This window comes from Phalacrocorax carbo, chromosome 2 (genome assembly GCF_963921805.1).
Source record: "Phalacrocorax carbo chromosome 2, bPhaCar2.1, whole genome shotgun sequence".
NCBI lineage: Eukaryota > Metazoa > Chordata > Aves > Suliformes > Phalacrocoracidae > Phalacrocorax > Phalacrocorax carbo.
Genome location: NC_087514.1, coordinates 94,958,444 through 94,971,923, shown reverse-complemented (window position 1 = coordinate 94,971,923; position 13,480 = coordinate 94,958,444). Strand labels below are relative to the sequence as shown.

At 49.2% G+C, this 13,480-nt stretch overlaps 1 protein-coding gene across 9 annotated transcripts in view; it reads right to left on the bottom strand.

Moving 5' to 3' along the window:
• The window catches only part of RREB1 (ras responsive element binding protein 1), a 126,034-nt gene extending 119,134 nt beyond the window's left edge, over positions 1–6,900 (bottom strand). For 3 of the 9 annotated variants that reach the window (XM_064443554.1, XM_064443552.1, XM_064443553.1), the window contains exon 1: positions 5,841–6,164. Coding sequence is in view for 3 of the 9 variants with exons in the window: in XM_064443552.1 (XP_064299622.1) it covers positions 5,841–6,069 (229 nt within the window). In the remaining 6 variants the exon portion in view is untranslated. Of the gene's footprint in view, positions 1–5,040; positions 5,403–5,840; positions 6,169–6,203; positions 6,539–6,816 lie in introns of those variants that run through there. The other 6 variants (XM_064443555.1, XM_064443559.1, XM_064443562.1 and 3 more) reach the window with 5 other exon arrangements.
• Positions 6,901–13,480: the final 6,580 nt, after the last annotated feature.

Genomic DNA, 13,480 nt, shown 5'->3' with positions numbered 1-13,480 from the left:
AGAGGTATTCAGATTCTCTTAGCCTTACTTAGTTGAATCACTCTGAATAAACAGTCTCCACCCACCAACTACTTTTGTGTAAAGCACCTATTCAAAGGCAACCACCATTATTGATTGCCAGGCTGGCCAACCTGAAAGCTGAAATGCCACTATAATAATAATAAAAAAAAATTTTTTTAAAAAAGCAGGATACACCAGAAGGCCTGTGTTGTTTCTAAAGGAAGCACAGGTCCAGGCACTGCTCAGTTACATCAGGACAATTCCTTTCGCACTGCAGGAGGCTGCTCTAACAGGTTTAATGCCAGCACAGCCACAAGCCAAACATGCCACTGACTCTTCTCCCTTTTGTCCAGGCCCTTTTCCTTGTTCTGACCCTTTCCCAGCACAACACGAACAAGCAGTGCAATGGGAGTCCGCAGCAATGGCAATTATTTGTACTTTCAACATTTCATAATCAAGCATTAGCACAAGCTCTAAATAAGTTTTGTCACCCTGCTCAGAGTAAAACGCTGAGGGAAGGGAGGTGAGATGCTCTGGTACTGCTGCCTTGGAAGCCCGTGCTCTTCTAAATCGCTGGCCCTCAAAAGTTGATATGCAAAACAGAGCAGTAGGGTGGGGTGGAGGGAACACCTTCAGGTGGGAAAAACATCATGACTGGCAGACATGAAAGATAAGCCATCATCAGATTTCTTGCACCGAAGAAGAACAAAGAGTCAATGCTCCTGAAATTCCTGTTCAGAAGTACCCCAGAAGAGAGCCAGCACTTCCCACCTCACCTATTTTCACTTGTAATCAAACGCTGATAACCGAACCTGGGCTGGCAAAGCTCTGCAAGTTTCAAGCTCTTCCTGGCTCCACACAAAGAGCTAAGTTTTTCAGTGTATCATCAGAGAGTGGCATTTCCAAAGATACCCAAGTCCTGCCTTTGAAATCGCTGCCTATAAAGATGCTTCTAAATAAAGGAGGCTGGGGGGGGGGGCGGGGGGGAGAATGGGGAAGGGAAGCAAAGCACAGAGAGCTGCAGCTCCCATAGGTGCTGGTTTATGTAGGATAGTTGCAAAAAAAAATAAACAAAACAAAGAAGCCACCCAACACACAGAAAAAGGAGTCTTCATATGCCTCCCGAGAGAAAATCTGCTTTAACTGCTGAACAACAACTTGGCAAGTCAGATCTCCCACCCCAGAATAAGAAACAAGCTGCTGCATGGTCTCAGAAGGCAACTCCTTCTCACCCTCAAAGTTTACATCTGCTCCTCAAGACACCTCCCAGCAAAGCTGCAGGGTACCTGAGTGCTCCATCCATGACGAAGCTGCACTCTAAAGAACAAGAAGCAGTTCCTGGCCCCTCTCCAAGCTGCAGAATACTCTTGAAAAAGCGTATTTTAAAGCTGTAATCCCATGACTGACCATCTTGCTTGAATTCAGAAGGGAGGTAAAAGACAAAGACATGGAGCAAAAGGCACTCTCACTACCTTCAGGAGAACCGAAAGCAACCTCTACAGACAATTATCTGACAAGAAAGAAGCTACCACACCATCAAGGCAGACGTCTCAAACTGGTCCAGTAACATGGTCCAATAATACACTCATTTTAAAACAACCTTTATTGTGCTGAAAGAAGACGACATGATTTCACATGTTTTAAGAGTGTACACCAAAAACACAGATTTCCAGACTTAGGCATCATTCATCAAAAAGTTAAAAGGGGCTTTTTCTGCACATGCATAGATTTCAGACTAACAGGATTTACTTGTTCTCTGCCTGGTCCTGGAGAACTTCTGCAGTTTCTTTCTTCCCAAGACTGTCCCTACAGGCTGCTATCCAACATACATCAGATGCTCTTGGAGCAACAGATAACTCTGGAAGGACATTTGCAAAGGGCACAAATCGAGGGCCCAATGCTGGTAAAATTTAGGCATACTGGAGGAGGGTGGAATGACTCCTGTATGTAGATAACTTTTAACACCTGACAGTCCCCTGGAAAGCTTTAAGCTTCATGCACATAAGGGGGCTTTTTTTCAGATGTTTTACTATCAAAAAAATGTGGTTTAAGTCAATTAAAAAATTATTGCAACTTAAAAAGTGAATCCCTTACTAACACACTCAGGTTAATTTTAGCATCCTTCTGTTTAGCTGCTTAGCAACACTTATCCTATGACCTTCTAAGCACCACCTACTTTTACAAGGGATAATGAATATGACCAAAGGGATTTATCTATATGTTTTTAATCTATACAATGTAAGTACATGAACAGTTTTTATTTAAATGAGAAATCCAACTGAGAGCAATCCAAACTATTTCTGCTTAAGAAGAAACTTTCACAGCCTCAAGCCAAGCTACTGTTATGATTGCAGTATGACTGTATGACTTCGACGTAGGCAAAGTGATAAAATCCTTAAGGATAGAGGAAAGCACTACAGAAGTCAGTGCTTGTATGCCTTGGGAAACACTGCACTTATTATGGTACCAAAGGAGATTATAGATATTACTAGCAGATAATGAAGACATTCGTCTTTTCCCCATTTTGAAACTTTTAAGAATCTCCTGACCCTCAGAATCAAAAGTAAGAGCCATTCAGTCAGAGGGTCAGTGAATGTTTAAAAGACTTAAGAATGGGTGCACAACCTGGGTGAGCTGACTCAGAACAAGATGTTTCACTACACTGAAATCTGCAAGCAAATAAAGTTTCAAACACCCAGGTCTGGGTAAAACAAACAAACAAGCAAGCAAACAAAAACCCAGCCAGCAAACACCCTGTTGTATTCTGTCTTAATTCCAAGCCAAAAATACATGTATTTATTCTTTAGGGTCATTAGTTATTAAAAGAAATGTGTAAGAGCGGCTACATAAAGAGTCACTAATGATGGACAAACAACAGTTTGACAACTAGAAGCTGCCTGCGAAACCAGAGCAGAAGAAAAGTTTACTCGACTGTACTGAAAGGATGGTGTTTTTCCAACTACATGGTACGAATTTGGTTCCAAATACGGCTGCCGGGAGGAGGAAGGTGAGGGAGCAAAAGAGGCCGGACTGGGCCGAGCACAGCTGCCCTGCCCCGTGGCACGGGAGGAGGCTGGACGTGTCCCTGCCGGCAGGTGAGGGAGAGCCCTGGTACTCTGATTGATTGGATGATGGATTCATGCTGTTTCTGGGTTTCTAACAAACAAAAGGGCCTATTCTTCCCTGGATGTACCCAACTCCCGTTAAGGCTAATCGGCATTATGCAGGCACACCAAGAAAAGGCTATATACCCTTAAGTCTTCAAAGAGAAAATTAAAACCTAAAACAAATATGGCTGGCCTGACCCTGAGTCACTGCATCCCTTTCACGCACGCTGACCCTGTGGAAAACAGGAACTGCGGTAACAAAACTCGGTGCTTGTGTCAAAACGACAGACCTCAACGAAAAAACTTCAGCCATCGTAACAGCTGTCTACTGTGCGCCGCAGGGGTGACAAGACGGCGTTATTTAGCAACTGCTCCTGTTGTTAATAAGCGAAGTTTTTTCCAAGGCACAGGGCTGGAGTCTGGTGTTGGAATGGTAAGAAACACCAACAGCATTTGCTGTCTCCCCTACACCAAATCACACCGAACTAGGTGTTTAACTACTTTCTCAAATACGTGACCACACTTGGTTTTACCTATGACAGAAAACAGGGGAAAGAGGGAGTCGGGATTAAAACCGGATGGTTGGGTGTCGTATGTCGTGTCCCCCCGCCAACCTTCCCTCCAGAAATGAGTTCAACAGCTCCTGGGCAGGATGCTGGCTCCTCAGCAGGCAGTACCAGAGCATCAGCTCCGGGCCGGACACCCCCGGCGTGGCCGTGGGAGGGCGGGGGGGCAGCCGGGCCTCCGTGGGGTGCGCGGCCGAGCGGAGCGGGGCTCGCAGGGAAATGTGCTGAGCCAGGAGAAGCGCTCTCCACCTCCTGCGTAACTCAGCGAGGAGGATGCCGAGCAAGGCAAAGAGGTGAAACGGGGAAAATAAAAAAAAAAAAAAAGAAAAAAACGGGGAGGGGGGGTGGGAGCAAGTGTGCGTGCGGAGGGGAGGCGGGGGAGAAGAAGCCAGAGGAAACTTATCTGCGACATGACAAAGTTCAATCCACCGCCCTCCCTCCTCTGTTGAAAAAAAAAAAAAAAAAGAAAAAAAAAGAAAAAAAAAAGTTGCAGCATCTCGGCGGGCCGCGCTCGCTCCCCGCGGCCCGGCCCGGCCCGGCCCTGCTCTGCCCAACAACAGCGGCGCCCCCCGCACCCGCGGGTGGGGGGCTGGCGGGTGGAGAAGAGGCCCCCCCACGCCCTGCATTTCTACCCGGGCGGGAGGGTCCGCCTGGCATCCCCGGGGCGGCCCCCGCCGCGCCGCCGGGGGGGTCCCGGCCCGTAGCAACGGCGATGGGGAGCGCAGTCGCCTGAGAGACGTGTGGCGGGCGGCAGCCGCCCGCACCGGGCGCACGGCGGGGCTGGCGGCGGGGCGGGGGGGCGGCAGCACCGCCGCCCCAAACTTTGTTTTCACCCCAAACACCACCGCTGCGGGTGAAGGGGGGGGGGTGTCTCCACTTCACACACACAACCCCAGCCAAGACGGGGGGGTGAAGGGGGTGAAGGTGGCCCCGGGCGGGACAATCCTCCCCCCCCCGCCTCGGATGCTGCCCGGCTCCTTCCTGTAGTGGTGACGCCGCCCGGGCGTCCCTGCCCGCCGCTGGCCCCGCCGCGTAGGGATGTGTCCCTGGCACCGCACGAAGCCACCGGGATCGGGGGGACCCGAGGGGGGCATCGCCCCCCTCCCCGGGCCTGGCTCACCTCCCCCACACCCCCCCGCCACCGCGCAGGCCGGGAGGAGAAAGGACACGCACGTCCCTACCGGAGGGGGGGGGGGGGGTGTGGAGAAAGAGGAGGAAAAGGAAAAAAATAAAATAAAATAAAGAAGAGGGGAGGGGAGGAGTAGCGGGGTGCCGGGGAGGGGGAGGCACGGCCGGCCGGCCCCGCCGGGGGGGAGGGGGGGGGGCGGAAAGTCAGAGAAGAGATGCGCGGCGCAAGCCGGCTCTACCTGCGAAGAAGAGGCGCCTTCATCCCAACTTCCCGGGTCCAGCCGCGGCCCTCCCGGCCGGGAAAAGGGGGCAGGGGCCGCCGCGGGACCCGCCGCCAGCGCCGGCAGGAAAATAAACCCGAAGGAAAAGTTAAAAGGCTGCGGGCTCGTGAGACGGGGGCGAGCCGGGCTAGAAGATGTTGCTTCCTCGCAGCCCCATCCAAATTGTGGCGGTGGCTGGTTAAAAATAAACTTTGCAGCAGGAGGGGGGGGATGATCTGGCCGGATTCCTGAGCTCAGACGGTTTAATATGGATGAGCATCAGGTCCTGAAGGCAAAACGCCGCGGCTGGTGCCGCTGGTTGGTAGAAAGTCTGCAACAGGGAAGGGGAAAAAAAAAAAAAAAAAAAGCCAGGAGCCGCGGAGGGAGGAGAGGAGAGGGAGGAGCGGGGGAAGGGAAGAGGGAGGCTGCACGAACTCATCATCATCTCCACCGCTGCCAGCCAAACTTTTTTTACTCCTTTTTTTTTTTTTTAAAGGAAACTTCCCCCCCCCCCAGAAGCATTTCATTTTTGAAAGAATTCGCACGACCGGCCGACACGCTGCACCGTCCTCACCCCCGCGCCTGCCCCCTCCCAGAAGTTTATTTTTCCTCCTCTTTCTCCCCACCCACCCAGCCTTTAAGAAAAGGAAAAGCAGAAGGAAAAAAAAAAAAAAAACCAAACAAAACCCCCAAAAAACCAGAGAGATCCCTCCGGAGTTGAGGCAGGCTGCTGCCCTTTGTGAGGGAGCGCGGCGGCCGGGCAGCCCCGCGGTACTTACGCCGGACTTTGCTGGGGCTGGGCTGCTTGCGCCGCGACATGCCGGGAGGAGGATGGGCCGCCGGGGGGGGCGCGGGGGCGCGCCGCGGGTGGGTGGGTGTGTGGGGGTGGGTGGGTGGAGGGGAGGTGGGGGGGGGGGGGGGCGAGGAGAAGCGCGCACGGGAGGGAGCCGCAAACTTGTTCCGGAAAAAGGAATCAAAATGGCGTTTCTGTGGATGTGCAAAGTTCATCAACTCCGCGCTAACTTCCCGTCCTCCGCGCCTCCCGGGAGGGGAGAGATGGGCACGGTTAGGGACCCCGCCGCGCCGCGCCGCGCTCCGCGGGCGCCCCCGCCCCCTGCCCGCCCCCGCGCTGCCCCGCGCACCCTGATAAGGAGACACATCACGTGTCGCCGCGGCTCCTCTCCCGGGGACGCGCCGCCGCCGCCGCCGCCTGTTGCAAACAGCATCTCTATCTCGCCCTCCTCGCGGGGAGGGGCGCCTCGAAGGAGAGGGGAGGGAGCGCGGCTCCCCCCGCGACGGACACACACGGACGGACGGACGCGCACCCCGCCGCCCACCGGCGGGATTCCCCGGGCGGGCGGGCGGGGGGACACGCGGACACGGACAGACGGGACGCGGCCAGGTGCCACGCGGCGCCCTCCCGCCGCTCCCGCGGGGCTCCCCCGGGCGGGCCTGGCCGGCCGCCGGCCGCGCTCCCAACCGGGCGTCCGTCCCTGTGTCTGTGTCTGTGTGCGTGCGCGCGCGCGCGCGTGTGTGTGTGTGTGTGTCCGTGTGTCCGTCCGTCCGTCCCCCGCCGCCCCCGGCAGCCGCGGCTGTCCCCGGCCGCGGTGAGCGCTCCGCGGCCAGAGCGCATCCGGAGCCGCCGGCGGAGCCGCGCCGCCGGCTTTAGGAATTCATCTGGGCTCTCCGCTGGCCGTGGAAATGTCTGTGCATCCTCCCCCTCCTCCTCCTCCTCTTCCCAGCCCGGTGCCTCACCAGGTACAGCGGCCGCGGGCAGGAATCCGCTGCTCCGTGTGCAGAAGTCAGCTCCTGGTTTTGTTTGCTTGTTTGCTTCCTCAGAAAACTTTCGTCCTTGTGCACTTTGGGTCCCTCCTGGGGTCGGTCACATCCATCCGGCTGACGAAACCTAAAGGACATGAAATTTAACGTGACCCAGAACATCAGCACAGGAACAGAAGGTCCAAATACCACGTCTAATCAAAGGCACGACCCGGCCCTTTGCAAATAGAGGTAGCTACAGACCGCGCGGGCACCGTGCACAGCACTGCGCCTATGGTCCTTTCCACCGCTTGCACTGCAGGGGAAGGTCAAAGATGCAGAAGACTCAACAAGTGATGGAGAGGTGTTCAGAGTGGTGGGGGTTTCACTTTAAAGCCAACACCGGTTTAGAGTTGTGTGACAAAATCATAACAGTACCTAAAATATCTGGAAATACTGCATCCTGAAAGCTCGATGGAAAAAAAAAAAAGAAAGAAAGAAACCAGCACTCTTGCAAGCAAGACTGCTTGCGAGGCGTGCTGTAGTGAGTATAGGAGGAACCAGTTTACACTTTAAGGAAATGGTTATTTACACTATTTCTAAAGCTACTAAAACTGGGCCTTTTTAAAGCTGTTTCTGGTGAGATGGAAGCCTGAAGCCGCAGGCTGTTTTTTAAAGAAATCAAGTCCTGGCCTGTAGGCAAAAGGCTTGTACCAGCTTACCTGGTATCCTAACTCCTGACTGAAATGGGATTCGCATGGAAGGGAAGGCTAAATTCCGGGTACGTGGCAGTAAGCCCTCAACAGACCCTTTTCGTGAACAGTCTTTTGCCTGTAAGGTATCGTCGTTAACTGCCTTCGCACCGGTCTTTTCAAGTATTGGATAAAGGCATGCAAGTCAGGAGTACGCAACACCTGTCTCAGAGACATGAGCTGTGCTTCATGTTGGAAATAACCCTCCTCCCTTCCCAGCTCCGAGTAAAACACCTGCAGCTCTGGTGATACGGAACCTGGAAATGCCAAAACTGCAAAACCGAAAGGCGCACGCGTGTATTCCGAACACGGAACCGCACCTTCAGCTTACGTGCGCTTGTTGCGGTGGTTTCTGCAGGCTGAATTTTTGCCAGCCGAATTTTGTGCGCGATTACACGTGAGCTTTGTGTATAAATTTCAATACCATTAAGCTCTGTTAAAGTGGAGTTGCTGACTGACAGAAGAGCTAGAGAATAGTTTACCCCACAGTATAGCAGCAAACATTAGAAAGTGCGTTCTGATTGTTCTGCTACAAGGTTCTTACTTTACCAAAAAACAATCAAGGGAAGTCATTAGAAACAAACTCGTCGTAAAGTGTCTTTAACCTTTTTGTGTCCATCCCCACTCTACCTGCTGACCTGCAGTGGCAGAACGGTTGGTAAATTCAACGGCTTTATGGCCAGCTTACACCTTTACTTCGGCGTCTCTTGCGGTCGGGCATGCGATTAAACAGAAACCCGAACAGTTGTCCGTCTCAAGCTCAGATGTTGTTCATATCGGAAGACTGCGGTCATTTTAGCCTGCATGGCACAGACATAGAAACTGCGTGGAGGTCAGGCCTACGAGTTGACAACCTAAGGCCTTGGGTTTTTTATATCTTTACATTTTTACATTTACATTTTTTAACATAAATTGCAGTCACTGAAACTGGTGCAAATTTCTGTATGGATAATCATCTTTGGAGGCTGGCAACGCATGTCTCATTGACCTGTGGCTAATATCTCTGGAATAGTCATGGAGGCATTTTGGACCACCTCCGCATGAAGATTCCCATCCACGCTGGCTGTATTTTCTAACTTCAGAGGTGCCGTAAGCACCCTTCCACGCGGGAAGTTTAGCCAGCGGACAGACAGAAGACAAAAATGAGCGGTGTTCAATTCAGCATCTGAAGCTTGCTTTGGAAGCAAGGACGTGCGATTATGTAGGTACTGTAAAGCTGGTGCTGGAAAAAAATCGGGATTTTAATGCTTGGAGAAAATATGTAGTTTTTTTAAATGGCATTTATATGTTTTAAGCATCCCTGTTGTTACAGAGAAATGCAATGAAGGGTGAATCAGCACATAGTATATTATGTTAATGCTGTAAATTAAAAAATGCAAACCGAGTTACATAAAAAAAAATTAACTACTGTGGTTTATAGAAGAGTAAAAAGTAAAAAAGACTAAAAAGTCTTTACCAGTTTAGGAATGAATTTTAATTCTGGGCTATCACGGGGCAAGAGAAATGAAAATAACTCAGTTTCCAAACTTTCCATCATTTGAACTTTTGTAACACATCCGAGAGGTCAAAACCCACTGTGGTCTAAGACTGAATGTGAAATTTTGAGCAAATGGTTTCTTTTTTTTTTTTTTGTTATTCCAGTGAAAGAGAAAGTAGAGATAATTTTTGTCTAATAAAAACCACTGTTACGAATAAAATGACTCTCCCAGAACGTTACTACGTTGCTTATGTGATACAGCTATCCATTTCACTCTGCATTTTCTACCATCTGCATTGCTGCCCGTCTCCTCTGGTCACCCTGTTCGTGACAGGTGAAGTATTTAGTCTTCATTTTCTTACGACTGCACGTGGTTTGTGTGCTTTCTGGATATCGTGACATCAATGCTCAGCAGTGATGGTAAACATGCTAAGGGGCAAGACGACCTTCTCTGACTTCTGTATAACCGTCCCACACCTCTCCGGTCCTACGCAGTGATGTGGAATGCAGCGAACAATAGTACAAATAAAAACAAGAGTTTTGTGAAGGTATTTGTGTTACCAATTTCGTTAAAACCATTGGGTGGCATAGCCATGTTGGCGATATAACAGCCACCTGCTGCGAGCCCAAGAAAAGGACAGCTCTGCCCCCACCCACAACTCAAATATGAGAGATGCTGATTAAAGGTATTCAGGGAGAGAAGAAAAACAGGATGTGTAGCTTACACGAAGGCCGCAACTTCAGGATACAATGATGTCTTACAGCACAGAGATTAAAGCAAACATTGGTGTTAAAAGAGGAGGTAAAGGTTAGCAAAAATCTTTTTTTTTCTTCTTATTATTATTAGACAGTATCAGGGTTTTCTGCTTTAGATCATGGTATTTAGAAGTTACTTTAATTTCTTGCAATGTTTAAACATCCCTTTCAGCAAAAAGTAACTGGGTTCGGGATAAGGCCGTTCTTCTACTAACCAGGAGTATTTTACAGGCTGTAAGAGGCAGCGTTGGGCCCTGAATGCCTGGCGACTGCATTCGAAGGCTGGGTGAGGGCAGCTGCCAGGAGTCAGCTCCCTCGCCCTGACACATGGCTGCACAGCCGCAGGGGATGTCGGAGGCGTTGGAGGCCCTGTCCTCTGCCTGAGCTTGTGCCTGCGCAGCATCCGGAGTCCTCTCACCGCCATCCTATTCCTGATGCCCTTGCTCATGCCAAGAGCCAGAATTCAGCTGACATACTAACGCAGGGAAAAGCCCACTTGGAGGATCAGAGAATATGGCCCTGAGGGCTTTGAGAAATAAGTCTTTATAAAACCTAAGACCAAAAGAAATGCTCAAATTTCCTTTACATTTCAAACAGGTATTTCTTTAAATGAACAAACATGCCAGTGTTGGGTCTATTCATGGGTTAGCGTTTTGCTTTGCTTTTGGGTTTTTTTTTCTTCAACTGAGGCACAGGGTTCTTGGATCAAAAAGAACAAGCACAACTGACAAGTACGACCACCGTAAAGGCAGGGTAATTATACAGAATAAAAGGGGGCAAATTCAATTAAATATCTTTCCTAAAAATACAGGGTTTTTTATTGGTCCTAAAAAATAAAAAATGCTTGGAAAACTAAAGTTGATGAATTTGTGCAGCGGAAACCCACGCAGAAAAGCACATCACATAAGACCAGCCGCAGACTGTCTCAGAGCATTTGTCGGATGACACATCATCATACAGCATTCCCGTTTTCCCCATGTGGGTAAATGTGATGCACCACCATGCTCAGCTACCTTGGCCTCTGGAAATTGGGCAGCTGGGGAGTGAGGGAGCAGAGTGGTGGAACTTGCTCCTGCAGCAACCCCACCCATTATCTCCAAGTGCAGATTTGCATGATCAGAAAGTCAAGGCTCAAGCTTCAGTCCAAATTTATCTTGACATTAGCCTTTAGTGACTGAAAGAAAAGCTGAGGTAACACAGCGTGCTTAAGCAATTTACTTCACATCTCAACAGAGTAGCAGTGGCAAAGCGGGAAATAAAACCTGTCTTTCCCCCAAAATCCCAGTGTAGTTCTTCAGGTACCAAGCCATCCACTCTGCTTTATGACCTGTTCTCCGCAGGCAGTATTTTAGTGATAACACACAGCAAAAATAAAAGATTGAGTGCTACGTATTTGCTCCTTGTTTGCTCTGAGCCGTTTCAACAGTGCAAAGCAGACCTTGAGCTGACTCATCTTGCCAGCTAGGACTACCTCTTGTCTAAGGACTCACCTGGAAATACAAAGACAGTATTTCTGAAACCCACACCACTTTTTTCCCCCATAGATCACAGCCCGTAGGGCATATTGCAGGGCTGCTTGAAGTCTCTGGCTGCAATAATTGCTGGCCCCATCTCCTTCTCTCCCTTCACTGTGGGAGTCTCCAGCAGGTAGATGCAATGCAGAGCAGCCCTGCTGCTGGGACTGGACCAGCTTGAAGAACTAGTCCCTTCCCCAGCCCTGATTTCAGGGTGTAAAAAGTAGCATAAAGTATTCCCTCAAACTATTGTAGCAATGACCAATGTTTCTAAATCCTTTCTGGGGAAGATCAACAACTGAAACCTATTTTTTCAGTCATATAGGATATACTGTCATATGTCCTATATACAATGGTAACTGTAGAGAATGGCTAGAGTGATACGTAAGCAACTGACATGTCTTTCAGCCTCATAACCAAAACAAACAACAGGGGCACAAGAGGGTACAAGTTTAGTAACCAAAATTCTTAAAAGAGGAGGATTTTAAATGTTAGTACATTTTATATGGATAAAACTGAGGAAGACCCCCCTGCATACTTAATTACTTTGCAAATTTTGGAACAGCACAGCCTACTTACTCCTCAGTCTGTTTAAAACTGTAGCATAAAAAAACCTAGCAAGCAGATGTTTGGCATTTACATTCTCAAACAGTTCTGTGATTGCTAATGTACAGCCTTAGAAACAGGTTGTATAACCCATGTGCAAGCGTGCCTGTGTAGAGATGGAGTGGGGAAAAAGAACAACGGTAAGAAAAACCACCCACTGCAATACTTTCACTTCTTTTAAAACTCTGTGTTGTTGCCCAGAAGCTTTTGTTGCCAGGTAATGCAAAAAACACAGGTGTGCGAAAAGAAGTTAGTGTTTAATGCCCAGCTTGTGATTTGGTACCAAACGAGACATGTTTCATTCTTATTGACCACCCAGCCTCTCACACCTAATTGATTGTTAGTTTAAATGTGATTATTTTCCCTCCGGAAGGCAAGTAGTAAGCCAGCTGTGTGTTTCCCCATGTCTCATTTGCTGGGGAGACTGGATTCTGAAACCTCACAAACAAAGTAAATGCTCACGCTAACAGCGACTTCTTCATGTTCAGTCGTTCAAAGGGCTGCTGTAGCACCAGCGGAGACACCAGCAGCTAAAGGAAGGCAGCGATATCCAGCTGAAGCATTACTTGCCACCTTTCGGTATTATAAACTAGAGATGGAAAATACTGCTATTCATTCCCCGAGGCTGCAACAGTATTGCTCTGTGCAATATACTTTTCAGTGCTGTCTTGTTTTAGTTTTAAATAATCCTCAGTTACAGAGGATTCAACAGCTTCTGTTGGGAGCTTCGACCGTACTCTTGCAGATTTTGCTGTTAGGACGTTTCTCTTGATTTTTCCAGCCTACATTTTTACTTTCTTTACTTCATGCCACAGCTAATTATAGCTCAAAGAGTGCAAGTAGGAAAGGGGGTGGGGAAGAAGGAAAGCCTAATCAGCTCAGGGAAAATATGGTAGTGCTTTGAGATGCACACACAAAGCAGCAGAAAACAGGCAGAGAGGGCTAGCAAGCAGCAGAGAAGTGAAGAAATAGGAAGTGAGGCAGCAGTCATGAAGAAAGTATGCAAGGGAGCAGTTACCCTGCAGGGAAGGAAAAAGCAGGACAACTTTCAAGGGCAGAGATTAATGTAACTTGGGGGAGGCTGCAGTGACAGGATTTGGGGAAGCGATGAACCGAACTACCAGGGAAAAATGGCTGGTGGATGCAGTAGGCAAAGGATCAAGGGGGAAGCAGAAGAAAATGGTATGGCTCAGGGAAATGAGCATGGAAAGAGCTGCTTTTGCTTTTGTACCTGCTTAAATTCTGATTGTGCCTCCTTAAACCAGAGGCAAAATTGCCTCAGGAGAGGTCTATGCCATAAAGTTGTGCAGGCCTACTTACACTAGTCAGATAGATGTACAAGGGACATGATTTGCAACTGAGGTTAAAACCGAGCTACGCAACCAAAAAGCAGTAAAAGTTCAGTTATGCAGTCAGAACTATACTTTCACTGGCACAGCTTGTGTCATTCAGACAATGATAAGATAAGCCACACTGGCAAAAGCACAGTTCTGTTCATGTAAATTGTATCAGGGGTAGGTATACCTCCACCACAGCGTACAGGTGTGTAACTACAC